The sequence below is a fragment of the Penicillium chermesinum genome, assembly GCF_028974085.1.
Source record: "Penicillium chermesinum strain IBT 19713 chromosome Unknown utg000004l:1.0-3345178.0:1.0-3348027.0, whole genome shotgun sequence".
Classification (NCBI taxonomy): Eukaryota; Fungi; Ascomycota; class Eurotiomycetes; order Eurotiales; family Aspergillaceae; genus Penicillium; species Penicillium chermesinum.
The window spans coordinates 2,485,886-2,511,965 of record NW_026695314.1 but is presented as its reverse complement, the minus strand read 5'-3'; the positions used below and the strand labels follow the sequence as shown (position 1 = coordinate 2,511,965).

General features: G+C 49.7%; 9 protein-coding genes across 9 annotated transcripts, besides 3 other annotated features; 5 read left to right on the top strand and 4 right to left on the bottom strand.

The window, feature by feature from the left end:
* Window positions 1-934: 934 nt before the first annotated feature.
* Window positions 935-2,497, top strand: N7468_005837 (putative eukaryotic translation initiation factor 3 subunit EifCl; the record flags this gene model as incomplete). The annotated part of the gene is made up of 2 exons (XM_058475133.1): window positions 935-1,240; window positions 1,376-2,497. 2 exons carry the CDS (start codon window positions 935-937, stop codon window positions 2,495-2,497), a joined length of 1,428 nt encoding a protein of 475 aa, XP_058330873.1.
* A 681-nt stretch (window positions 2,498-3,178) lies between these two features.
* Window positions 3,179-3,544: a sequence feature (Protein overlapping with rRNA (N7468_005836, KAJ5232880.1) was converted to a misc_feature.).
* Window positions 3,545-3,655: 111 nt separating this feature from the next.
* Window positions 3,656-3,781: a sequence feature (Protein overlapping with rRNA (N7468_005836, KAJ5232880.1) was converted to a misc_feature.).
* Window positions 3,782-3,885: 104 nt separating this feature from the next.
* Window positions 3,886-4,215: a sequence feature (Protein overlapping with rRNA (N7468_005836, KAJ5232880.1) was converted to a misc_feature.).
* A 290-nt stretch (window positions 4,216-4,505) lies between these two features.
* bna5-1 (kynureninase) lies at window positions 4,506-8,345 on the top strand (the record flags this gene model as incomplete). The annotated part of the gene is made up of 7 exons (XM_058475131.1): window positions 4,506-4,695; window positions 4,764-5,054; window positions 5,208-5,642; window positions 5,721-6,155; window positions 6,679-6,950; window positions 7,046-7,447; window positions 7,476-8,345. The coding sequence occupies 7 exons, from the start codon at window positions 4,506-4,508 to the stop codon at window positions 8,343-8,345; spliced, it is 2,895 nt and encodes a 964-aa protein (XP_058330871.1).
* Window positions 8,346-8,651: 306 nt separating this feature from the next.
* On the bottom strand, window positions 8,652-9,318 carry N7468_005834 (ER membrane protein complex subunit 4; the record flags this gene model as incomplete). The annotated part of the gene is made up of 3 exons (XM_058475130.1): window positions 8,652-8,727; window positions 8,784-9,127; window positions 9,187-9,318. The coding sequence occupies 3 exons, from the start codon at window positions 9,316-9,318 to the stop codon at window positions 8,652-8,654; spliced, it is 552 nt and encodes a 183-aa protein (XP_058330870.1).
* Window positions 9,319-10,050: 732 nt separating this feature from the next.
* Window positions 10,051-12,530, top strand: N7468_005833 (putative AP-2 adaptor complex subunit beta; the record flags this gene model as incomplete). Its single annotated transcript, XM_058475129.1, has 5 exons — window positions 10,051-10,298; window positions 10,383-10,458; window positions 10,518-10,882; window positions 10,935-11,363; window positions 11,420-12,530. The coding sequence occupies 5 exons, from the start codon at window positions 10,051-10,053 to the stop codon at window positions 12,528-12,530; spliced, it is 2,229 nt and encodes a 742-aa protein (XP_058330869.1).
* A 359-nt stretch (window positions 12,531-12,889) lies between these two features.
* Window positions 12,890-14,412, bottom strand: cwc25 (U2-type spliceosomal complex subunit CWC25; the record flags this gene model as incomplete). The annotated part of the gene is given in 3 exon segments (XM_058475128.1): window positions 12,890-13,111; window positions 13,123-14,311; window positions 14,387-14,412. 3 exon segments carry the CDS (start codon window positions 14,410-14,412, stop codon window positions 12,890-12,892), a joined length of 1,437 nt encoding a protein of 478 aa, XP_058330868.1.
* Window positions 14,413-15,458: 1,046 nt separating this feature from the next.
* N7468_005831 (fungal specific transcription factor domain-containing protein) lies at window positions 15,459-17,777 on the top strand (the record flags this gene model as incomplete). The annotated part of the gene is made up of 3 exons (XM_058475127.1): window positions 15,459-15,497; window positions 15,590-16,296; window positions 16,370-17,777. 3 exons carry the CDS (start codon window positions 15,459-15,461, stop codon window positions 17,775-17,777), a joined length of 2,154 nt encoding a protein of 717 aa, XP_058330867.1.
* Window positions 17,778-18,567: 790 nt separating this feature from the next.
* Window positions 18,568-20,133, top strand: N7468_005830 (putative stress response protein (Rds1); the record flags this gene model as incomplete). The annotated part of the gene is made up of 3 exons (XM_058475126.1): window positions 18,568-19,390; window positions 19,469-19,595; window positions 19,647-20,133. 3 exons carry the CDS (start codon window positions 18,568-18,570, stop codon window positions 20,131-20,133), a joined length of 1,437 nt encoding a protein of 478 aa, XP_058330866.1.
* A 1,013-nt stretch (window positions 20,134-21,146) lies between these two features.
* N7468_005829 (con-10 family general stress protein) lies at window positions 21,147-21,475 on the bottom strand (the record flags this gene model as incomplete). Its single annotated transcript, XM_058475125.1, has 2 exons — window positions 21,147-21,266; window positions 21,350-21,475. 2 exons carry the CDS (start codon window positions 21,473-21,475, stop codon window positions 21,147-21,149), a joined length of 246 nt encoding a protein of 81 aa, XP_058330865.1.
* Window positions 21,476-22,633: 1,158 nt separating this feature from the next.
* Window positions 22,634-24,827, bottom strand: N7468_005828 (uncharacterized protein; the record flags this gene model as incomplete). Its single annotated transcript, XM_058475124.1, has 5 exons — window positions 22,634-23,203; window positions 23,314-23,396; window positions 23,444-24,283; window positions 24,341-24,637; window positions 24,707-24,827. The coding sequence occupies 5 exons, from the start codon at window positions 24,825-24,827 to the stop codon at window positions 22,634-22,636; spliced, it is 1,911 nt and encodes a 636-aa protein (XP_058330864.1).
* Window positions 24,828-26,080: the final 1,253 nt, after the last annotated feature.

Genomic DNA, 26,080 nt, shown 5'->3' with positions numbered 1-26,080 from the left:
CTCATACCGCAACACCACATAACTAATTGTCCTGACACTTAACCGGTGGGCCTCGAGCCAATTCCTGTCTATCTGACCTCTGTGACTTTTCCTATCTGACGAGTCATGTGGACCGTTCTCGATGTTATTTTCCTTCTATTGCACGCCTGACCGATCATCGTCCAGAATCCTTGTGGGCTCCCTGGACCCCTTCATTTGCCTTATCGGTTGGGTTTACCACTACCATGATCAACTTAGTGGGACTTGATAAATCCACGTCGAGAAGAACGTTTGGCAAGAGAAGGATTGTGCATCCCAGTCTCTGCTTTCAGAATTTGTCGATTCGGACATGAAAGAGTGGCTTCGAAGATTACAGGTGGCAAATCCTTCGCACGTACTTCCTATGAAGGAGAAAATATTTACAATGACCTGCGGAGGAGCCCTCAGAATCAGTGTCTGGCAGGAATGAGATAGCCTTACGCATACTCCGGATTGCCCAGTAAGATTGAGAGGTGCTCGGGCCGTATACGATGTACAAAGAACACGATATAGTTCCCAAGACGAGTATGAGATCTTGGTCAAAGAAACTTTACAGAGCACGTGATCCAAGGAGTAAGACATCGTGTGGTACAGCTTGGAGGTACAGTAGCACGACATACTCTGTAACCGGCGCCCTATTCGCGCCTTAGATACCAGGTTGTAACTAGAAGTAGTTATGTAGGGTTGATGCATATGCTGAGTCATCGTATGCATTTATGCGCAGATAAGATAAGCACAAACTCTCCAAGCGAAAACCCTCAAAATTCGACGGGTAAATCCCCAAATCCCACACGCCGACGACGACCTCCACCCACCCATCCCCCCCTTTCCTGCCGCTGCCGACTCGACGGCATATCGAAGTAGAGAAACCCAGCCACCGTCCCTCTCTTCGGAAATCCTCTCCCTATCGTTGAAAATGTCCTACGACGACCGCGCCAATGCGCGCCCCAACATCAACGATGAGTCCGATGTCGAGGAGGAGGCTCTGGTCAACGACTACCGTGAGCAGGTCAATTATGATGACAGCTTGAGTGATTTGGACCGGACGACTTCCCTCGGTGGTGCCGCCGCCCAGGACCTTCAGGCACAATTAGCTGCTGCCGCTACCCCGCTGGAGTACCAGGCTACTCTGGAGACCAAGTTTGCTAGTTACGATAACTACTGCAGTCTCTTCCACTACATTCTCAACTCGGATGGGCCTGTGGACCTTGAAGTTCCCTCGGTGAGTACTCTTGTGTCAGATGTTTTGTGCACTATCCATTTCCCCGAGTTGGAAACAACAATGGGAAAGCAAGGCTCAGCCTGTCTATTCCTGGTCGATTATGAAAACAGTGGGGCTAATGGTTACAATGCTTAGTATTACTGGGCTTGGGACGTTATCGATGAATTCATCTACCAATTCGAATCATTCTGCCGCTACCGCACGAGAGTCGCTCGCACCGGATCCAACGAGGAGGAAGCACAAGTCCTCCGCGAGAACCCCAACACATGGGGTTGCTACTCAGTTCTGAATGTCCTTTACTCTCTCATCCAGCGCTCTCAAATCAACGAGCAACTTGCAGCTATCAAGCGCGGTGAGGATCCCGTCGCTTTCGCGGGAGAGTACGGCTCGCGCCCTCTTTACAAGATGCTTGGCTACTTCTCCATCGTTGGGCTGCTCCGTGTGCACTGTTTGCTCGGTGACTTCAGCTTGGCTTTGAAGACCCTCGATGACATCGAGATGAACAAGAAGGCCATGTTCGCCCGTGTGATGGCCGCTCACTTCACTACCTACTACTACGTGGGATTTTCCTATATGATGATGCGCCGCTATGCCGACGCCATTCGCATGTTCAGCCACATCTTAGTGTACGTATCACGCACGAAGAACTTCCAGAAGGGCGGCAACAGCTACGACGCTATTGCCAAGAAGAACGACCAGATGTACGCTTTGATCGCCATCTGCGTTGCTCTCCACCCTACTCGTCTGGATGACACCATCCACTCTGCTGTGCGTGAGAAGTACGGCGAGCAGTTCCACCGCATGCAGCAGGGTGGTCCCGAGTCTCTCCCCGTTTTCGAGGAGCTGTTTCGTTCCGCCTGCCCCAAGTTCATCAGCCCTACTCCTCCTGACTTCGAGAACCCCGCCTACAACGTCGACCCCGTTGACCACCACACCGCCATCTTCATGGACGAGGTCAAGAACACTGTGTTCAACCCTACCATTCGCTCTTACCTCAAGCTCTACACCACTATGGACCTGAAGAAATTAGCTGGGTTCCTCGAGGTCGAGTCCGACCAACTTCGCTCTTGGCTCTTGGTCAACAAGCAACGTAGCCGCCAGATCCGCTGGGTTGAGGGAGGTCTACTTGAGGGCGAGCCCGTCATCTCCAACGACCTTGATTATGCTATCGAGGATGACCTGATCCATGTCAGCGAGACCAAGGCCGGTCGCCGCCTGGTGGACTGGTACCTGCGCAACCTTGCTCGCGTCTACTAAACATCGCGCAACCAACCACTACATCTCGTTCCGTTGAATTGCGGGTGTTTAGAAGGCTTTAAAATATGATGGACTCTGACATGCAAAAAAAGCCCCACCTTGGACATGACTTAAGACGATCTACCTCTTTATTCTTCCATATTCATTTCACGCCCCCTTTTGGTATTTCTCCTCTTTCCATTGTCATCATTGTCACTTCTCCCTGGTTAGTATCCGTTTCCTTTTTCTTTTTTTTTCTCCATTTATTTCCAACTTATTTGAGTCCGATTCTGCTCTGGTCATGTGGTTTACTACAAAGGTTCCACACGGCATAAGAATCCGTCGGGCTATTGCGGTGTCTCTAGGGCGTATTGATTCTCCCATTTGCCCTGGTCTTCTTCCCAGTGGCTGACTTCACAGAACATTGTGGAGAGTGTGTTGTGAGGTAGAAGAAAGAAAAAGAGAATTTCAATGAATTGCATACATAAGACTTGTATCCAGCACCCAATATGACATTGTATGTCCCATCATATTCCACTACTCTTTGCCGTGCAGCCTGTCGTTATACTCAAATTTCCGAGGTGCATAATATTACCAGCAAGGTACGATGCGACGTAGCAAGAGAGGGGTATTGAATGCAAATTAATCTATCTTAGCAGCTCGCCAGAACTATCTGTACATGTTTTGGATGAATCAATCCATTTAACCCATGACATCGAAACTCGTCCCACAGCCACAATTACTTGAGGCTCGGGGATTATCCACAATCTTGAATTGGCTGCCAATGAGCTCTGTAGTATAATCCACCGTGCTGCCTGAAAGCAGCTCTAGGGAGGGTTCATCCAAGACAACCTTTGCTTCACCACGGGCATCTGCTTCGGCGCCCTCGGCCTCGCCCTCGAAGACTGTGTCTTCTTCGGGGTCGATCTTGGCTGCGGACTCGAGCGACATTATGTACTGGAAACCATGGCAGCCGCCGCTAGTGACGGTAATGCGGAGGTGGTTGTAGGGGTTTTCTTCCTTTGTGGCGGAAGGTGATGAAGAAGGATCTGTAATTTCACGCAAGCGCTAGGATGAGTTAGTAAAATTACTAGCAAGAAAACAAAGTCGACTCCAGAAAAACAAGAAAAATATGGTGAGCAAAAACACATACGACAGTCAGGATTCCCATGTGGTCACCCACCATAGTACTAACTGACCGGCGTGTGGCTTAAGTACGGCTGAGCGGACGGGAAGCCCTGTTCTCCACACCCTATGGTCGTATGTGCTGAGGACTAAACCAGACTGATACAGATGGTCCCGAAGCTGTACGTCCGTTGCATTTTATGAGGGATGCAAATGGCTTTCCACCCAGCATTTGCGTTGGAAAGGGAAAAGGCATGCGATATATAAGAAGACCAGGTACCTACCTCCACAGCGCGTGGCGATATACTGATCATCAGTGGTTCGCCTTCGTCTCCGGTCCTCGGATTTTGTAGGACCTTGGTGGCTGAGCAGGCAGCCGATGAGGAGAAAGGAGCAGCTTGTTGGTAGGAAAAAGGAGGTCGAACGGAGGCTCTCCGAATTAAGGGATGGCATGGAGACGTCTGTTTGGCGCTTGTAGGTGTCCGCCGGTCCAAGGTAGCTTCGCCGACGGAGCAAGCGGAGAAGCGTGTCGCGGGCCGAGACGTTGAGAACAGTCGGCTGGACTGTCGGGACAGTCGCCGAGCAGCTGACTGTGATAGGAACGGTCGGGACATTTCGATGGTCTGCAGAGTGAAGGCCCGAGTACTTTCAGGATGTAAGGAAGGTCAAGAAATTTAGTTCAATGCGATCAGTCCATCCGATGACCGCGGGTTTGTCAGATGCGCGATTGGTCATCCTGGGCGGAGTCTAGCGGCAGAACATTTGCGCGCGGGGTGGACTGTCTGCTGGACTTTTCTAGATAACGGGCTCAGGCCTCATTCATGCTTTGGATCTGAATCTGGTCTCAAATTCTGAATTCAGGATCCCACAGTTCACTCATCTGTGCCCTTCTATCATTATACCCATGGGTTCACGACAACATCTCCGTGACATCAAGTCAGGACACCCACTTGCATATGAGGATGATATCAGAGCCTCCAAGAGAGAATATGCAAAGGCTTTAGACTCTGAAGATCCCCTTCGCCACTTCCGAGATGAGTTCATAATCCCATCTAAGAAGGACCTGAAGAGAACCAAATTGACTGTTGAAGAATGTATGTATACGTATATACGTGATAACTGGGTATGCATTAGTGGTCCTGCCGCTAACCGCTCAAAATAGCCGAAAACGATACTAGTGCAGATCCTACATGCATTTACTTCTGTGGAAATTCGCTAGGAGTTCAACCTCGCAGCACTAAACGCTACATCGAGCAGTACCTACGAGCATGGGCAACTAAGGGTGTGACAGGCCACTTTGTACCCCATGATGATCAACTTCTCCCACCGTTCGTTGACGTCGACTCTGCAGGCTCAAAATTGATGGCGCCAGTCGTTGGGGCATTGCAGAGCGAAGTGGCTGTGATGGGAACACTAACCGCCAATTTACATTTCCTCATGGCAAGCTTCTACCGTCCCACGCCTCAAAGATACAAGATCATACTCGAGGGCAAAGCTTTTCCAAGCGATCATGTAAGTGATATGAAACTCAGGTTTGCTGCAGCCGAAATTTCAGGTTGAGATGGTAGGTACTGATAGGATCTGAAGTATGCAATCGATTCTCAAGTTCGGCATCACAAGTTCAACCCTGAAGAAGCCATGGTCCTTATTGAGCCAGAGGATCTTGATCGTCCAATTTTGAGTACTGAGCAGATTCTCAAAGTGATTGACGATAATGCATCCAGCACGGCCCTGGTCCTGCTTTCTGCAATTCAGTTTTATACTGGTCAATATTTCGATATGGAGCGAATCACGAAGCATGCTCACTCCCATGGCATCTTGGTTGGTTGGGACTGTGCTCATGCCGCAGGCAATGTAGATCTACAATTGCATGATTGGGATGTTGATTTTGCAGCTTGGTGCAGCTACAAGTATATTAATAGTGGGCCCGGCGGAATGGCAGCCATATTCGTTCACGAACGCCATGGCCGTGTGGATGAGAAGCAGCCTGACAGTGACCAGACCTTCCGGCCTCGTCTCTCGGGGTGGTGGGGTTTCGATAGTGCAACACGATTCAAAATGGACAACAGCAAGTGGAGCATCTTTCCGGACCATCTAGCATGCAACTAACCTGCAATAGAATTCGTTCCCCAACCAGGTGCCGCAGGGTTCCAGCTTTCCAATCCATCAGTCCTCGATATCACTGCCGTCGCCTCCTCTCTGGAAATCTTCAACCGAGCGACAATGAAGGAAATCCGGCAAAAGTCAATCAAGATGACAGGATACCTTGAACATCTTTTACTGAATTATCCACTCGATGCCCCGCCAGAAGAGAAGCCATTCTCCCTTATTACGCCCTCCAACCCTGCTGAAAGGGGTGCCCAGCTGAGCCTTCGGCTCCAGCCAGGACTGCTAGATCGTGTTTTGCATCATCTTGAGGAGAACGGTGTGGTTATTGATGAAAGAAAGCCCGATGTTGTTCGCGTGGCCCCCGCCCCTTTGTACAATACGTACGCCGAAATATGGGATTTCTGTCAAATTTTCCTCCAGGCGTGTCGCGAGGCAGTTAAGGCTCGTTCATGAAGCTATAGAGATCCAGTTTGCGTTTAGGAATTGTTTACTGGAGCCAACTTAAAACTACCGTCAGTAGAATTTGATACATATGTCTATCAAGCTCTATGTGAGTTTCCAGTTTTAGAGGCTCTGGTCCTTTGCTTAAAGTAACCACTAATATACGGTCACCCTGGATTGGATAGTCTCGTAGATCGCAATGAAAATAAGGCTTCTATATGACGCTTGTCTTTCCGATTTGGGCTACACAGTATTCAGCGCTAAGAACTGCTATTAAACCAAAATCCGATATTTCGGTTGTTCGGCACGTCAGCCGTTGGTTCTCCACTAGCAAACTTGAAATTGCGGCAACACATTTTAGCATCTACGGTACTGCCCAAAATGGGTTAGTCGACAGGATCAGAGCCTATCGGCCTGGCAAAGATTTCTTGGTTGATCCGTGGGTGTCTTTAGTTAATAGGTCCCACTTACATATATCTTGAATAATTTCGGGCTCTTACACTGCTTCCCGTTGCCGTCACTTCAAGTGCAAATGGAGGCAACCGCACTCACGCCCACAGTCTCCGTCGATATAGAGTCTAATCTGAACGACGATGTGGGAAATCATAGCGAGGCGGTCGGTGATGTCGACTACTCCATTTTCCCTTTGAGCCAGAGACGGTTTATTGTGTTTATGGCCTCGTGGGCAGGGTTCTTCTCGCCGGTTTCGTCGCAGAATTATTTCCCCGCTCTGAATACATTGGCGAAAGATCTCCATGTGTCAAATTCTTTGATCAACTTGACTCTGACAAGCTACATGGTGAGTTGGTAGTTAAAATGCTTCATTTCATCGATACACGATCGTTGAGGGGAGCTCGGCGATAGGGCTAACATGCCGAACTCTAGATTTTCCAGGGTCTTTCGCCCATGTTTATCGGAGATTTCGCCGATAAAGCTGGACGACGACCAGCTTACGTGGTATGTTTTGTCATTTACATCGCAGCCAATATCGGGCTTGCATTGCAGAATGACTACGCTGCTTTATTCGTGCTCAGGTGCATGCAGAGTGCAGGAAGCAGCACCACGATTGCCCTTTCGTCCGGAGTCGTGGCCGATGTAGCCTCTGCAGCCGAACGAGGGTCGTACATGGGCTTTGTCACTGCAGGATCTCTTCTAGGTCCTTCAGTGGGGCCTGTCATTGGAGGACTGTTATCGCAGTTCCTTGGCTGGAGAGCTATTTTCTGGTTTCTGGTGATATTCGCAGGGGCATTCCTGGTCCCATTTCTAGTCCTCTTTCCCGAGACTGCGCGTGGCATTGTTGGCGACGGATCGATCCCCCCCGCAGGCATGGAATATGTCCTTGGTGAACTACCTCGATACACGAAAGGCTCGCAAGCAAGGTGTATCTGTTCCGGAGCCTCCCCCGAGACAAAAGCTCAGCTTTCCAAACCCATTCCCAACACTGGCAATTGTGTTTCAGAAAGATACGAGCATCATCCTTTTCTGCAATGCAGTGCTGTTCGCCGGGTTCTACGATGTTAGCGCCACGATTCCGTCGATCTATCATGACCTATATGGACTAGATGATCTACAGGTTGGCTTATGCTATATCCCCTTCGGGCTTGGTGCAAGTGTTGCGTCTATCCTCAATGGCAAGCTATTGGACTTCAATTATCGGCGCGTAGCAAAGAGAATGGGGTTCCCTGTTGTCAAGAACCGATTCGTGGACCTGCGAGGGTTTCCCATTGAAAGGTCCCGCCTCGAGATCGCCTTTCCCGCGCTCACAATTGGCAGTTTGAGCATCTTGGCTTTTGGATGGTGCCTAAACTTTGGTGTCCATCTTGCTGCCCCTACAACCATTTTGTTCGTTATGGGTCTTGCACTTACAGCCTCTTTCAATACAGTCAGCACTCTCCTGGTTGATCTGTATCCTACCCAAGCCGCCAAAGCAACCGCAGCCAACAATGTGGTTCGTTGCCTGCTTGGAGCTGGGGCTACTGCTGTGGTTGATTTTATGTTGAATGCCATGGGCCGGGGCTGGTGTTTTACCTTCATTTCGCTCGTCATGCTCTGTACCGCTCCGCTGCTGTTGATTGTGGTCCATCGAGGTCCCAATTGGCGAGAAGAACGACGGCGGAAGGAAGATGCCAAAGAATTACAAAATGCGCCAACTGTCCAAGTTGTACATGAGAACCAGACCGAAAAAGCCTCTTAGCCTGCTCCCATCAGAGAGGTACCATATTGACGGAATATCACGCCGGTAACGGTATCATCCTTGCATCAGCCATCTCAAACTGTTTTGTTTCCTCCCCGCTAACATCTTATCTGATATTCGGCGAGCAAAAGGCTTCCGTTTTCTCCACATTTCAATACAATGACAGTCTGCAATATTGGCAGGGAAATTATCAAAAGAGGCTTGAATACATGACAGGAGAAAGCCTAGAACGGTGGTAGATTATCTACCAGATTCATTAATTTATGCTACAAAAAGATTCGATATCTGTCCCGGTTCTTCAGATGTTCAGCTGAAAGCAAAGCTCGCCCGTTCCAGAGGCAAACGCTCGGTTTCCCAAGCCAGCCAATCTGATCTCGTAGTTCTATAACCTTTGTCAGTATTCGTCCGTACACAGTAAAGCACCGAAGAGCAACATACGGTAGTAGCCCCATCGCGTTGACTTTCCAAATCCCCAGTGCTAGTAACCCTAGCTGCATCACCACGTAGACTGCCTTCACTCCGAGCAGGCGTGCGTGCGTGGTGGGTGTTTCGTACTTGGCGAACACCGCGTTGGTGTTAAACAGGCCTTGAATCGGACCCTTGAAAAGCATGAAAACCATCATGATACTGAAGATCTGCAGGCTGTTGCCGGACATGTACATCATAATCGCGTTCATAGGAATCGACTTGGACGGCGCGATGGCAATCTCCCACGCCTTCTTGAGCTTGAGGGCATCGTTATCTTCGGGTTTTTTCGCGATCGGTTGCTGCTGCTGCTGACGCTGATAATCTGTTAGCATCGTCTGTTCGATTTAAAGAAGCTCAAAGGACTATCACTTACCTGCTTGCCTCGGCTGCTCGAGAAGCCTGGTGGATCCGGTATGCTGGAGGCAGCTTTGGTGGGACGCGGCAGGGGAGAGTTGAGCGCAACCACCCATTGGGGTGGAGGTGGAGGAGGTAGAGCTGATCCCATCGTCGGTGGTAATCCAGAGACGCTCTGTATTTGAAGATGAGAAAGGAAAGAGGAGATGGTAGAGACTGAAAAAGTGGGCTTGACGGGGTTGGTGGAGTTAGCGGTTGGAAATGGAAGGGATTCGCCGTGCAGCTCTCACTCCGCCTTGGACGTTCCGTTCCTTCTCCTGATCGTCCCCTCCTCACACCCTTGAACGACATTCGGGATTGCAATTGCTTGGACAATGTTCAATCGATCCTAGCAAGTCCTCCCGATTCCTTCCAAGCGCCGTGGAGAAGAACAAGGCCGCTCCCTTTTCCTGTCGTCCCGAAGACCAACCCCGTCCCATCCGTCGCTTCCCTATCCTGCCACGACTACAACCTCCACTTTTCGCGTCGGAATACTTTCGAACCCAAGAATCGCATCCTCCGCTTGCCAAACCTCGATTTTTATCCGATTGCCGTATGTGCATGTGACCGTCTTAGACCGGCCAAAGCCACAGCCAAATCAGACCCGAACTAAAGCACTAAAAACGGCTACGATTCGTCCCGGTCAGCATGAGTAGCACCGGAGGAGATGCGAAGCTCTTTGCTAGGGTGAGTACGCCATGTATCTGATCGCGTTACCTATCTGCCCCTCCCCCCGCTCTCATGCGACTTTCACCAAACGACCCACTCCATAGTTCCAGCTTGTTTTCTCTATAGTCTTGAGTTGGTTCTGATGTTCTCCCCGGACGCTCTTCATCATCATCCCATGTTCATCGGATTTGCCCCTTATGCCTTATCCAATAACTCACGTTTTTCGCGCACCCCACAGGGCAAGGTCGCCGAGCTGCGACAAGAGCTCAACAGTGGCGGCAAGAAGGACAGGAATTATTCCGCCAAGAAAATCGCCCTGAAGAAGATCGTCGCCAATATGACCATGAGCAATAACGATATGGTTGCACTATTCCCGGACGTCGTCGAATGCATGAACCTTCCGAGTTTAGAGATTAAGAAGATGTGCGTTGACACTGAGACACCCTGCGGCCTTGGCCACATCGGGATGAAGTGTGGATAGACATATTTTGCTGATATGCGCTTCAGGTGTTTCCTGTTCTTGGTCAACTATTCGAGGATAAAGCCCGATGTTGCGCTGAGGGCACTTCCAACCCTAGTCCAGGTAAGCCATGCCGTTCATATCGTTTGAAATCGGAATGATCATTTTCTAACAGCTTGTAGGACATGGGCGACAACAATCCTCTCGTGCGCGCTCTTGCCTTACGAACTATCTCATACATACACGTGCGCGAATTCGTTGAAGCGACGTTTCAGCCGTTGAAGCGATTGATGCAGGATAATGACCCGTATGTTCGAAAGACAGCTGCGTTCTGCGTTGCTAAACTTTACGAGCATGATAAAAAAACCGTCGAAAATTCAGACCTGATCGACCGTCTGAATCGCATGTTGAAAGATGAAAATCCCACAGTTGTCTCTAGTGTGCTGGCTTCTCTGGTAGACATCTGGGGCCGCAGTGAATCAATCTCCCTGACGATCGACTACACGAGTGCTTCAAAGCTAGTTTCGATCCTCCCGGACTGTTCCGAGTATGGCCCTCCATTCTTATCGATATCAGGAGATCTACTAACAAGCGTGCAGGTGGGGCCAGACATATATTCTTGAGGCGTTAATGTCATATGTTCCCCAGGATACTGCGGAAGCTCTTCTGCTAGCAGAACGTATCGCCCCACGGTTATCGCATTCGAATTCCGCAGTCGTTCTCACCTCATGTCGAGTGATCCTCTACTTGATGAACTATATTTCTGGAGAGAAGCATATCACATCATTGTGCAAGAAGATGTCACCACCACTTGTCACCTTGTTGGCGAAGCCCCCGGAGGTTCAATATTTGGCTTTGCGCAACGCAATCCTGATTCTTCAAAAGAGGCCCGAAGTCCTGCGAAATGATATTCGCGTTTTCTTTTGTAACTACAACGATCCCATCTACGTCAAGGTGACTAAGTTGGAATTGATGTTCATGCTGACCACGAAAGAAAACATCACTGTGGTTTTGGCAGAACTTCGAGAGTAAGATTGGCGCCAGAATTCTATCCTTCGTCTGCATGCTAACCTAATTGCCCTAGATATGCAACCGAAATCGACGTCCACTTTGTGCGAAAAGCTGTGCGTGCTATCGGGAAACTTGCTATTAAGATCGAGTCCGCGGCGCGTCAATGCATCGATACACTTTTGGAGTTGGTAGATGCCAAGATTCCGTACATCGTCCAGGAAGCGACAGTAGTGATTCGCAACATCTTCCGCAAGTATCCAAATCAGTACGAGGGTATTATTAGACATGTCATCAGCAATATTGATGACCTGGACGAGCCAGAGGCCAAGGCGGCAATCATTTGGATCATCGGTCAATACGCTGATCGAATTGAGAATTCAGATGGACTTTTACAAGATTACCTAGCCACATTCCATGATGAGACGATTGAGGTACAGCTCGCTTTGCTCACAGCCACCGTCAAGCTCTTCATCCAACGGCCCACCAAGGGCCAACAGCTTGTGCCTCAAGTTCTCAAATGGTGCACCGAAGAAACAGATGACCCCGATCTTCGCGACCGCGGTTACATGTACTGGCGTCTCCTGTCCACCGATCCCGCAACTGCAAAGCAAGTTGTGATGGGTCAGAAGCCGCCTATCACCGCAGAGAGCGAGAAACTTGATCCACGGACGCTCGAGGAGCTATGCCTGAACGTTGGAACCCTGGCTACAGTTTATCTCAAGCCTATCAACCAGGTTTTCCGTGCAGCTCGACCCCGTCGACTGCAGCAGAGCCCGGCCCTTCAACGACCCCGTGTGGAGGATGGCACTTCGCCGCTGCTGGAATACAACCCCCCAGCGGCCGCTACGGCTTCAACTAGCAGCAGCGGTCTGGCTACCATTACGACCACCGGCAACCCAATCAGTCCTGTCCACGACCCCCCGCCTCCAAACCTCCCAGTAGGTCCCAACCAAGCAGCCGCGGCGAATACAAACGCTACTTCTGCTGAAGCCATCAGTGCCGCTGATTCATACTTCAATGGAATTGGATCTCAGCAGATGGCTTCGATGAACCTCGGCGGCCGTGAGGAGAGTGAGCTAGGTGGTGGTGGCACCCAGCAGTACGTCGTTACCCAGAACTTGCAGCAGGTTTACCAGCCGCAGCTGGCCGGCGGTGCTGCTACGGGCGAGTTGTTGCTTCTTTAAAGGTGTGCTTCTTCTGTTTTGGCTAGATGAATGTACTTATAATTAGGAAAGCGTTTCACATAGCAGGCTGATAGCATCGGGAATGGTCATTTCATATCTCGGGGTAAGCTAGTCCATATCTTGGCGTAAGCTAGTCTACATAATAAAGCTCATAAGAATCTTAAAGGGCAAGAATATTCCACGTATTGGACTGAGTACTACTTGAAATGGCTTCATTGCGTGGGGTGAAGATCATAAAATGCACGATGGCGAACCGAGTGAAGACGTTCTTTTCAGGTATCAGATATCACTTGCAAAGAGAAAGGATCAGGAAAGCAGGAAATGCCCGTGTTCAATTGACGTAACCGACCCCAGGCTCCTTAATCTTCTTCTAACTTTGCGAGTCCACCGCGACTGCGCCGAATACGTTCATCCAGGCTATCTTCCCCAGCGCGCTTGTGAACCTGGGACATGAATGCTCCCTTGTCCGAACGCTGGCGGTCATCGGCCTCTCGCTGTTCTTCCTCCTTGGCATCAAGCTCAAAAATACGCTGGCGACGTTCAGTCTCGAGTTCCATAGCGCTGGACTGCATTTCCGCAAGCTTGCGGTGACGTTCTTCTTCCATTTCCACATACTTGCGGCGACGTTCTTCTTCCATTTCCTGTAGGTGCTCAGCCGGCGTTCGGGGTGGAGGAGGTCCCTTAGCCGGCGCTCGGGGTGGAGGAGGTCCGCGGTTTCGAGGGGCCCAGTCACGTCGATTGTCGTTTCCATTGCGGTTGTCGTGCCGGGGTAATCGCGGCGGGAATCCTGGTCTCGACTGCTATCGGAAGCATTATGATTTCGGTCCTCCTGGTCACGGGCCAGCCGAGCACCGGGAGATAGGCGACGTGGTGACTTCTCCCGCACATTTCCGCGATCATAGTCGCAGTCGCGGTCACGGTCGCGGTCACGGTCGCGGTCCCGTCTATCGCTTCGAGAGTCTCGATAAGATCCCGAGTACGAGTCTCGACGGTCTCGATCGCGGTCTCGGTCACCACGGCGAGATCGGTATTCTTCATCTCTGCGATCTCGGTCGTCATCACGACGTCTCTCTCGACTTCTGTCGTCACGGCGGTCGCGGCTGTAGTCACGATCTCGGTCGCTTCGGTGCTTGCGAGAGGAACGCTCCGGCGAAGAAGGGGAACGTGAGCGATGCCGGGGATGGGAGGACCGGTGGGATCGGTGGCGACGGTCATCGTCGTTGTCGCTGTAGCGTCGTGGTTTCGAGTCGTGGTCACGATGGCGACGCTCGCGGTCGCGATCCCCATCCCGTGAGCCGCGCTTCTTCTCTCTTTGCTGGCGACGGAGATTCTCCTTCACTGCCGCCTCGTATGCAGCTTGCTCCCTCTTCTTGATCTCCAGGAGCGGATCGGCCATGACCTTGGACATTGTGTCGCGTTGCGAGCCAACAGCAGGCCCCGCCGCAGCCTTTGCGCCAACCACATCAGCACCCTTCTCCAGCTTCTGGTTGTCTGTGTCATTCTTCAAGAGGATTCCGTCGATTCGGCGCTTTCCCAAAAGGTATCCTTCCATCTCCTCTGAATAATGTCCCGTGGCGCTAGAGGGGGCCTGGTACATCCAGTCGACGCGGTTCTGTTGCTTGCCCTTGCCGGACGCTTCTTGCAGTTTCTGGAGTTCTTGGATTTGACGCTCTTCTTCTCGTTCGCGGCGGACCTGGTCGATACGTTTGCGCTCCTCCAGCGCTTTCTTCTCCTCCGACCATACTCGCTCCTGATTGCGGAGCAAAGATGGATGCCATGATCTGAGAGATGGTCAGTCAGTCATTTTACTTCCTTTATGGACGGTTTCGCATTTGCCTCTGCAACCAGAAACTAACTTCTTCAAGTTCAAATCGCCACCCATTTTGACTTGAGAGATTGGAAGGTGCGATAAGAATCGTAAAGTCTGGAGGCTGGGCGATCAGCAAACTATATTTCTGCCTTAGGCGGTCAATCCGCGCCCCGTGATCTCTTTACTCCAACTACATTAAATAGTTAGATTAAAGATTTTAGCAGATGTTCGATCGAGCACAAACCAGATACTGAAAATTTACAGTATCACCATCATTTGACTTGATGGTCATTATATTTTACTAATATCCCAAATCGAAGAAGGAAAGAGAGTATACCGATGATTAATAGGACAAGGACTACGATATTATGAAAACATAGTTGAGGAGATACCAGATCAAGTCTAGCTGGCTATAGTAGACCAGTAGATAAGACGGAGAAGGAATCCGTCTATTTCATTCACTGTGAGCAATCTTTTCATGCTGGCCAACCATGTAGCGTCCTTCAGTGCAGAGTACCACACTCCAGCAAAGCACGACTGCCAGCAAGGAGCTCACCTGCATCTTCATCATCTTCGTTTAGATCCTTAGATGCCCTCAAGAAGCTTGACAAGGAGTTGAATCGAAACGAAAGCAGTACAGCAAGATGATATATTAATAAAAGCGCATTTAAGAGGACTACGTTGGGTAATTGGGCTGGTGGCGAAAGACAGGGATCAAGACCTGACTCTCCCTCGGTGGCTCCCCCCCATGTGACGTATAGACTTGCCTGCTCAGTACTGCCTTTTGCTCCAAAGCTACTATCTTCACCGTCTGCGAATATCCCTTCAGCGACATGCTTCATATTATAACTCTGGTTCCGGGTACTCAATAACTTCCCTAAAGATGTCCAGCAAAGTCCCAATTCCCCGACTCCATCTGCGCGAAGGTGCTAAACCCCGCCCAGGCCGCACGGCCCGTGCCTGCAATCAGTGCCGGCAACGCAAGGTAAAATGCGATGGAACCAAGCCAGTATGCTCTCAATGTCAATCAGAAGGAGTTTCGTCTTGCGTTTATTCGGAAAGTAAAATAAAGGCCGAGCAAAAAGCCCTCGCCTCAGCCCGAAAGACAATTGAGCTGTATGAAAACTTGCTCCGTGACATATCTGTTGGAGCTGGACGTAAGGATAAAAAAAGAATAAAAAACGCTTTAAAGGTTAGTCGACCACAGATGGGACAGAATACGACCGGAGATTGAAGATTATCGCCTCAGGAATCATCTACCGACGTCCACCGCCATGCGACAAGACGGTCGAGCATTTCTTCTTCCTCATCCTCATCACTGCCTTCCTCTGCCGGGTCCCTCGACGCCATCGACACGGTTGACGAAGACCTGGATCGGCATGACCAGAGCAGGGCCACAGGCTATAGGGGAAAGAACTCCGAAGTAGCCTGGATGCAAAGACTGGAGGCTGAGTCCAGGGGGTTTGCTCACGACGACCGATCTGCGGCGAATATGTCTCACCATCAACTTCCACAGGGGGACTCCATTGCCGATGTGAGCTATCATTTGGATGACTTGAACATAGACGACTCGACGGTATCGGATGAGTTTTTACTTCCAGAGAAACCTCTGGCAGACCGCTTGCTTCAAGTTTACCTTGATAAGGTGCATCCTTCTTTACCGGTAATCCGGCAGGATCTATTTCTGGAACAGTATAGACAGGTCTTTTCCTCCTCCGATGTCAATCCCGGTAAACGATGGCTCAGCCTTCTGAATATGGTTTTCACAATCGGTTGCAGACTGGACAGTCTCTATCGTTATGACCACGTTGGCCACGCTGATGAGACTATATTCTTCCATCGCGCTAGGCGGCTCTCGACTTCTGATGACCTAATCTACAACCACGACGACCTGCAAAAAGTTCAATTTCTGACTCTCATGGCGTTCTATTTTCTCACAGAGTCCCAAATTAGTAGGTAAGGTTGGCTTATTTCCTAAATTAGTCCCTTGTACGGTCAGGTCTGAACAACGTTACTGACACTGTTGGAGGTCTTGGAAGATGATTGGCTTAGCTGCGCGTGCAGGCATTGCATTAGGCCTCAATTTTCGGGAAACGCATGACAAGTTTGACAAGGCATCTCACGAAGCGAGGGTCCGGTTGTGGTGGTCTATCTTCTACTTGGAACACCTTCTTTCCGCCATTACTGGCCGAGTATCTTGTCTAGGAGATGGGTCATGCTCTGTCTCTTTACCTTTGCCGTTTGATATCACCGCAAATGAGTCTCAAGATAACGACCTGTCATGGGAGCGATCGCTTTCAACATTCGAGGTAGGATGGACCGAGCAATCAGAGCAAATTGACGAACGGCCAGCATGGGTGAAGGCTCTGCCATTTAGCGGGTCTCTGTATTTTCACTACCTGGTTGACCTCGCTATTATTACCCACAAGATCACCAATCAGGTATACAATGCGGACCTTGTGAACCGCGGTTGGAAGCTTATTGAAGATCGCATCAATTTTTATAACCGAAAACTAGGGCAGTGGTTGGCCAATTTGCCACACTCTCTGGTGTTCGATGGCCACCACGTGGACATGTCGTCTTCGCAAATTTCCTTGGCTCTTCATTATTATAGTGCTTGCATCGTTATTAACCGACCTTGCCTTACTCGTCCAGAGACTCACAAGCCCACCGGGATCCGCTTTCCTCGGTCCAGGTTTGGCAAAGACACTGCCAAAGAATGCCTGCGTGCTTCGTTGGCTCTCCTCGAGTTCGTACCCGATCAATTAGATCCAGATTGGGCAAACACTGTCGCCCCGTCTTGGGCTCTTCTTCATTTCATGATGCAGGCTACGGTCGTACTGCTTTTCTGTCTTTCCATAGGCTTGGCATCAGGAAATCTCGGGGAAAGGGACGCTTCTGAGAACAGCGCGAGCGCTGCCGGTAAACCTGAGTCATCAGATTCTGTTCTCGCAGCTGCAAAAAAAGCCCTTCGCTGGCTTTACGTACTCGGAGAGACCGAAGAATCATCGAGAAGAGGCTTTCAGTTCTGCCATCGCTGTTTTCGCCGCATCGCTGAGAAGCGAGGTCTGGATACTTCCGGGCTACCTTATCAGGAAAGACCATCCTCCGAGCAGAACGAAGGGCGATACCGACCACACCTAGTAAAGGCTCCAGAAAGTGGCAAAGCAGTTCCTCGTGCGCAGCAGCCACACAGCGGACGCGAGACCTACGCCAATGAAAGCCAAAGCAACCTCCAGGATCCCAATGCTGGCCACTTAGAAAGAGTGGGTGATTCGTCATTTGAAGGTGTGCAAGAACGGCACACAAGTCCGACCGGGGAGCATGACTCTGTGTCTTTATTTGACCCTGACTTTTACATGGCGGATTTCATCTCATGGCCAGAAGAATCTGATATAGAAGGGCTTCTGTTGTCTATGATGAACTCGAATCCTTAGGGGCCTTGACGGGGGCCAATTGACGACCATTGTATCTGGCACCAAGACGCGACCGTTGCCGACAGGATATTAAGACCAATATATCCGTGTTTAATCTAAAGATGTTGCGTTGCGCCACAAGGGCTCACGAGCTGTGAGGGAAACGAGGTGGCAATGCGTACCTGATGTTCTGAGAAGAGTCTGGGCATCGTATATGTTTTCCTGGCATAGGCGTCTTGCAAATCTAGGATCATAGTATGCCACAGAATCCCCTTACACACCGGCCTCTATACTGACGTCATATATCAACACAATCTCGTGGACGACTTTGCATCCACCGTGTAAATCGTATTGGGCGAAACACATAGGGAAGACCTCTTTACTGCGGTTCTCTGTTCGCTTTCCCCTGTACCTTGCGGGTATTTGGTTCGAGGCGGTTCCCTCCTGCGATTGGCTGGCCTGCGTGGCCGCTAGTTGTGGAACACCGAGGTACCACCGGTGATGATCATGCCTTGATGCAGTGACCAAAAGAGAGTCAAGCAGGAAATTTCCTCAAAAAGTAGTCAACCTGACGTTTGAATCTATCACTAGCTGCAACCTCTGTCAGGGGCCTGATTCATATTCTTGGGCAAGACAACTACGCAGGCCTGACGCAAACATACACACGTTGCAATACCTGAAGAATAACAGCTAATATGTTTTCAGACGGGTATAAGAGCAGAGTCCCTGCAGCCGTAAATGAAAGAGGTTTTAAATGCACGGTCATTGCCTACCCCTCAAAACCAACTTGCACTACCTTTGCGCAATCCTGATGAAATCTCCTGTGACAATCCTCATGCTGGCCCTCGCCAGCGGCATCATTGCCGCGCCAGCCGTAGGGCCACTCTCACTTGGAGCTGTAGTAGATATACCAGCTGTCAATACACATCCACCACGCGGGACTGAGCCAGGCGCCGCCCCAACACTGGTTAATAGTGCCACGACAGGCCTTACGACACACGGTCCCTACTCAGGCACGCCTACTACAACTGGGGCCGAGCAAGCTACCGCTACCCTGGAGGCTACCATCGCAGCACAGCCGAATCCCATGGCGACATACTACAATACGAATGGCAAGCTAACTCAACCCCAGCCGATGCCTTACATGCCCGCTGGTGGTGTCGGCACGAACGGTACTTTGCCGGTCTACATGGTGCAAAGTGACTATGACTACGAATCAGTTGCCCTCGGCGTTCATCAGGAATATATCGAGCTCGATCTCTTTCACTACGGTCTTGAGCTCTTCAGTGAGCAAGACTTTCTTGAAGCCGGGCTCACGGCCGAGGACCGCAATTTGATCGAGTACATGGCCGTCCAGGAGGCGGGACATGCTACCCTTTTGAGCAATATGTTGGGCGAAACAGCGCCCAAACAGTGCACATACGACTACCCTTTCAAAACCGTCCGCGAGTTCTTGGATTTCAACGCGAAGCTTACTCGCTGGGGGGAGTCCGGGAATTGGGGGTTCCTAAGCCATCTCGATTCGAAGGAGGTGGCGACTTTGATCGTCCAAGCAGAAGCAATTGAAGCTCGCCAGCAGGCCATTTTCCGTCAGCTGCTAGGCCTTCACCCCATGCCCATTTGGTTTGCTCCAGGTATGTCATACATTCCTTCCTAAGGGCAGCGAGGAATCATCACTGATTGCTTATTTTTTTTTTCTTCTTTCTCTTAAGGTATTCCGCAGTCGTGGCATTGGACCCTCTTATCGCAGTATATCAGCTCGTGTCCGGAAAACAATACTCGGGTTGTGTGGCAGAACTTCCCCAACCTGCACGTCGTCAACCAGCCCAACGTCAACCGGTACGTTCTGTTGAGCACCGTGCTGGAGCTGCGAAGTTGACCCGAAAATAGATTTATTGCAAACACCACGAACAACTGGGAAACTGTCGGCAACCGCACTGGCGACCCCAGCGACTCAAACATCGCTGAAAACCAGTCGTGTGTACACCAAAACACAACTGGCTACAACTGCGGCCCTGCCATCTCGCGTGACCGCAATGATCCAGTCAGCTTCCCCGGTAGGCAGGTAAACCTGACCTGGGATGATCCCGGTCGCGCAGTGGGGCCTAACAACAGCTACGTCACTTCTACGACTGCAAGACAGCCGGCCTTCGTTGCGTGGCTGTCGCAGCTCAATCTCACCTATACTCCGTTGACGGTGACTGGATCCAACTCCGGATTTACTTATCAGCCAGCAAACGAGGTCTTTGAGACTGACCCCGCTCTCAATGGTACGATTTTCATTGCGCTTACCGACGAGGCTATTGACGCTACTCCGTTCAATTTGACGATGATCAATCCTCATGTGCGCGCTCTGGGACTGTACCAGTCAGGCTAGGGGCGATAATGAGCCTTGCATTATTAGCATGCGGAGTCCTAAACTTAATTTAAAAGAATTGCAATGGTGTTCATGCCGTCTCTTTGAATTTCACGTTAAAGCGGAGCCATACACTGGATTGATCGGCATGTTGGTTGTGCTGGACTACTTGTTCGTCTATACACTTAATATTACAGTATCATATTGGATTTACCCTATAACACAACACGAGGATAATGCTCATAAGGTATACAATTTGCGTCCACGCCACGATGGAGCAGTATGGAAGGTACACTCAACAAAAAACAACGGGTCTTTAGGCTATATGTTTATGTAGCACTATTAATCGAGTATACTTCTATCCTTTGCATGCGTTTGCACGTCATTATGCGATATATATCACATTGACACTCAACGCAGGTTTTTGCCACAAGAAATGAGTAGGCTACTCTCACCGATTGCCGAGAATTGGTCGCCAAGTGTCGTGATACAAGGGCTACGTCAGAAGGGCAGTGTATGTTAAAGCGTGCCAAAAGTCTGTTGGGTAATTGCCAAGCGAGAAGTGACGATCATTACCGGCACTAGGCTTCAAAACTCCGTCCTTAAAATTTGATGTTGCAGTCTAGGCCTGCTTCGTAGCATCGTAGTCTTACCCCCCTTGACGAGTCTGCTCCAGTGATCCTATTTCCTTGGAATTGATGATCAACAATTCTGGGCCATAACAAGTTCTTAGAATTTCTATAAACCTTCATTCAATTAGTTGTCTTTTGTAAACAATTCAAACCTGGCTGCTGAAAAATCACAATAGCAGCAAGATTGGCACTTTAAGATCTTCGACTTCGATCTGGAGTAATTATCATTCAATTAATACCCCTTTGTGGTCATGATAGCATAGTGCTTCTGCGAGCATATTTACGTGAAGGCGTTCTGAAAGTTGCCGCCATTGAACGTTGGAATTGAGGTATGACGCATAAGCATCTTAAGTCACATTCAGAAAATAAGCAGCTGGTATGACAAGACTATTGCCCCTCAATCTATTCTTCTGGACTTGCATGTCGAGATCTTCCCCCTTTCCGGCCGGCTTCACGTGTACGGGAATCGTCCGGCTGAAAGCTACCACCGGAGCGTTGGCCGCCGTGAGAGGCGATTTCTCGCTGCAAAGAAGAAAAAGGGTTTAGCTTGGCTCGCTTTGGAACTCGAATATGAACGCTGATGGTGGTATTAGGTTGTGTCTTACCTGCTTTGCAGGATCCATGTTTGCAAACCCGCCAGAGTGGCTGGAGTGGCCGCCCTTCCGAGCAATATTCTCGACCTCCTCGTGGGGACGGTTGGCAAAGTTTCCAGGGTTCGTGTTATGGGCCATAGTGAAAATCGTTGTTCTGTGGGAAAGGATTTGATATTATCAAAATATTCTCTGGATTTGAAGTTCCATTTATACCTATGCCCGGCATGTTTGGTCACTCTAAAAGCGTCACAATGATCTCAATATTGGGTATTCCTCGATTGCTCATGGATGGAGTTTTCATTCTGGCTGCGGGTCTTCTGTACGTAACAATGGTGTAACTTCGCCACTGCTCAGGTCTGACGAACCTATACCTACTCTATAACTTTTCAACCCTACAGTTACTCGCTTTCTGGGGTATGATACCAACGCTGGTGTCGGATTGCAATTATTGACTAGAGGTGGGACATTTCTTGGCATCTATTTACTACAGCATAATCACGTCTCCGGCCACGCGAACCCTAAACCGGAAACAGTAAATATATTAAGTGGAGCTTGGAACAGCGGGACGAAGAGAAGGGAAACATAGCCGGAATATAATTGTGGTGATGCGTGTTCACGGTATTGACCTAATCTGCTTAAATACCAGACTGCATAATTGAGGTAAATGTGTCGCATCTTTGACTATAGTAGATATGATCCACCCACAGAATGAGGAATTCCTGATACAGGAAAGTTTCAGGAAAGTTTTATCTAGTAACTGCCAAAGTTGATGATCAGTGGGGTTGCGCTGGGTCTTCTGCATCAGAAAACCCCCGGGCAGACATAGAAGCCCCAGAGTATCGTCGTTGATTACTTTGGTTCTTACGCGCGATGAGATGTTTGGCCCGTCTTTTGCTTCGGTCTGGGACAAGAAGACAACACTATTCCGTTGATCGCTTTGAGTACCTGGATACATGGTAACTGCATCTTAACAGTTATTATCCGTATCTACACGGGGCTGCTACTATTATGCCAAAGGACGACACACGGAGAAGAGTTTATGTGGAGATCCAAGTGTTGAACCATAGGAGAATGTCCTCAGGTAAATGCTGAATTCATACCGGTGTATTGTGAAGATAGTGAAATAGGTCTTCGATTCGCACTCAAATAAAAGAAAACTCCAATCTTGATGCAGGCTAGAAGCAATGCACCCACCGCAGAACTCCATCCCAGTGCAGGACCGCTAAAACGGTTTCCGATAACAAGGTACGTTTCTCCCAAGGCTCTTCAGAACCTCTCATAAACATAGCGATGACACTAGCACATATGAACATAGAGAAGGTAGCGCTGTTGAATTTGAGCAACATCATAAGCGATGTACTCATTGTATTGGAGACCCACGTTCTGGCCATCCCCGCGAGGAACAGAGACGTCGGGTATCTTCACCCCCGTGAGCTTTGGGTTAATGCAGCCCGCGTCCTTCCAGCCACCGGGGATATTTCGACCTTTCCCCAATGTAGAGAATTTGCCTTGCTTCCGAGCATTCTCCCCTGCAGAAGAATCGGCATGAATCAGTTCCAGCATAGGATCACCGAGCTCTGCCTCGCAGAGTAGAAGTAGCCCCATTCCCCCGCTGTTGTAGGGGCAGCAGTAGTTCGCAGACTTGGTGGAGGTGTCTGCAAGATAAACGCCCTTTCCGAACATGTAGCCATTTACTGGCGCCTCGGGAGGGGCTATTCGAAGCCCTTGACTCAGAATGCCACCAAAATTACTCGATCGAGAGCCATGCCAGAGCAAGCGACGATCTTTGTTTTGTAGTTTGGCGAAGCTTGACGCTTGGAACCGATCATTCTCCCCTTGTCGCTCAATCCGAAAGATGTCGATGACCTAGAAGAAGAAGAAGAAGAAGAGGAAGCTGCGTTAGTCCGCGTATCTGTGTATGGTATCATAAAATGTTCTGCATGTAGTTTCGCAGATCATATCGAAACTTGACCTACCTTGTACTTCAAGTTATGTGTTGCCCCAGAAGAACCGAGAAGGTACTCCTCAATCCCTTGGAACTCAGCAGAGTCTTTTTCCACTGTTGATGTCAGTACTAATTCGTGCGGACGAGACGTGGCTACTCACATGGTGTCATTTCGTGCAACCCGAGGTTCTCGAATTGACGGTCCAATTCGTGGACATCATTCGCTTCCTTGGCGTCCTTCATTATCTCGTTTGCCACGTCCATATCAGTCAACGCCTCCAAAAGTTCAACTTCCTTCTTGATTTGAGCAAGTGTGCTCAAAATTGGAGGTCTGTTCCGTCCAAAAACGTGAGGAATGGTGGTGAAATATCGGTTGCTAAGATCCTCTTGGGCGGTGCCGATGCTGGTATTGTACCGATCACTTGCAAGACTCGGATTCGCATGCAGTTCGGACAGTTCCTTGAGAGTTGCGAATCCTGTCTTGAGAGCCCGGTCACTGAGCTTCCCCAGAGGAAGCTTCTTTGAGTCGTATGACATGGCGGCCATCGCCATCTGGAAATGATCCATGTTGAAGATAAAGCTCATCAAGTCCTGGACCGGTTTGGAAAGTTTGCTTTCAGGGACTGGAAAGTCGCTTTTCTCTTTTTTGACCATCTCCTTCTCTTCTTCCTCATCGTCGTCCTCGTAGTTTCGCTCAATGAAAGTATACTTGCCGTGCTTGGGAGTGCTGAGTCGGTCTTCCCATTTGAGTCCACTCTTATCTTTGAATTTTCCCAAAAAGGCTTTTTTGGCACTATCAAGTGATCCCTGAGGGTCTTCAATGGAGGCAAACTGGCCTTGCTCACCAACTCGTCCCCAGCGAGTCCATGTGATATACTTGTTGATTGACTTCGAGTAGATCAGCTGGAGTCGGTAGAACTTATTATTGTTCTTAGATGCAACGGTTTGATTTAATGTCGCATCATAAATGACGTTCTCATCATCGATATAGACCTCGGGATCTGCAAATCGATGTCAGATTCTGCTTGGCGTGGATAAGAACATCTGGTAGTCCATACTCTTGTAGTTTCTGCACTGCATCAAAAAGACCCCGTCCACAGGAATAGTCAGCGACTTGGAGCTGGCCTTCTGGGAATCCTTTTGTCTTTTGTTCGATTGATCTTCCGCATTATCCTGGGTGAAGCTGCGCTTGGTCCCCGGCTCGTCCTCCTGCTTTACCTTGGCGCTAGTCTCGGTGGCCGGGCCTGCCTTTAAGATGTATTCCTTCTCGGGAACAAGGCTTCGGGACTTCGTGGAAAGTTGCAGCCATTCAAGCGAAACGATTTGGCAGTTAGGAAACTTTCGAGCCTGCTCGTCTTGTGGCAATGTCAGTCATGCCCGCGTTGGCACTTCGACAAAGTTGTAAGGTGACACAGCAAACGTACATTTAGTACTTCGTTTCGCCACGTCTTTCTCGGTTGTGACGAGATGAGTGACTTGGTCGTGAACTTTATCACTGAAGGTGGCTCCTTGGCCCTCAATCATCGCCTTAACGTCCACTGTCATATGTAAGCAAAAGGCGTCCTCGTCAGGAGACTACACCAGGGGACTTCACCGGGAGAATGGGATTGGTGGTATAGGGCGGCCTGTGGGACAGAAAAAGTGACCTTACCTTGCCTGAGTCCTGGAAATGACCCAGAAATCGCAATGATAAACTTTTGGAAGCTTTTTGGGGCCATGGCGCCCGATGCTGTGTAGAATGAATGGGCAAGGTCGACTTGCGAGGAGAAAGAAAAACTGAGGGTGGAGGAACGAAAAGGAAGGAGGGATTATGGGAGGTGGGAGAAGAACTTCCGAGGCACGCTAACAAACAGAAATTAAATTGGAAGCTCCATTGGGACCGTTTTCCTTTTAAGTACAACAGCTCGAAGCTAGTGTGGAGTCTTGGCGCCTCCTTTTTCAGGTGTCGACTGCTGCCTGACAGGCAGAGAAGGCAGCAGTCTCTCCACTTTGTGGATAATTAAGATATACAGAATGATTAGGTGTTCATACCGTAGCCAGAGTTTCTAGTAGCAATGAGAGCGCTATTCAATCCTCTCTTACTTGCTAAGGGTGCGTATCTCGCTGGCTTTCAATTGTCTGAAGTTTCTTTTTTCAATGCCGGGTGGCAGTGCGATCCGGAGCTGCTACTCCTTTCATTCTTGCGAAAATATCATACAAAGATGAAATCATATCCTACAGTGACAGGGAGTTCTCGACGCTTGAACCATGCCCCCTCCCCCGCCTTCAAGCTGAGCTTTCTCCCAAACGACCCACCTTCGGAGAACCGGCAAACGGGAGGACCGCAGCAAAGGTACGATAGACACATTATCAGCATCAGCAGGACCGATATTCCACAACCACGAAAGGCATTGCGCCGAAAATGAGGTCTAGTAAAGCTATTGGAATCTCGCTCGTGAACTGCCAGCTAAGGCAGAAGTTGTGTCGGAATTAGACGGCAGCAATATCGTCGGATCCTAGCATGGTGATTTCTATGGATATGGAGGCCGTTGCACTGGAAGATGTTACTTTTGCCCGCCTTCAGGGCAATGATCTTCTAAGGGAATCCCAAAAGACCCCAATTCTAGCGCTCGCTACTAGTACTAGAAATAGTATCTCCCGAGCGCAATTCCGTGTGTCATACGTATTGTATGCCCAAGGAACTCTTATCTTAGGAAAATCGCCTCGACGAAGATGAAAGGGGGTTATCCATGGACGGAAATCACCGGCGTGAGCTACCCATAACCTGCAGTCGTATCTTGTGTGGCCAATGCTACTAG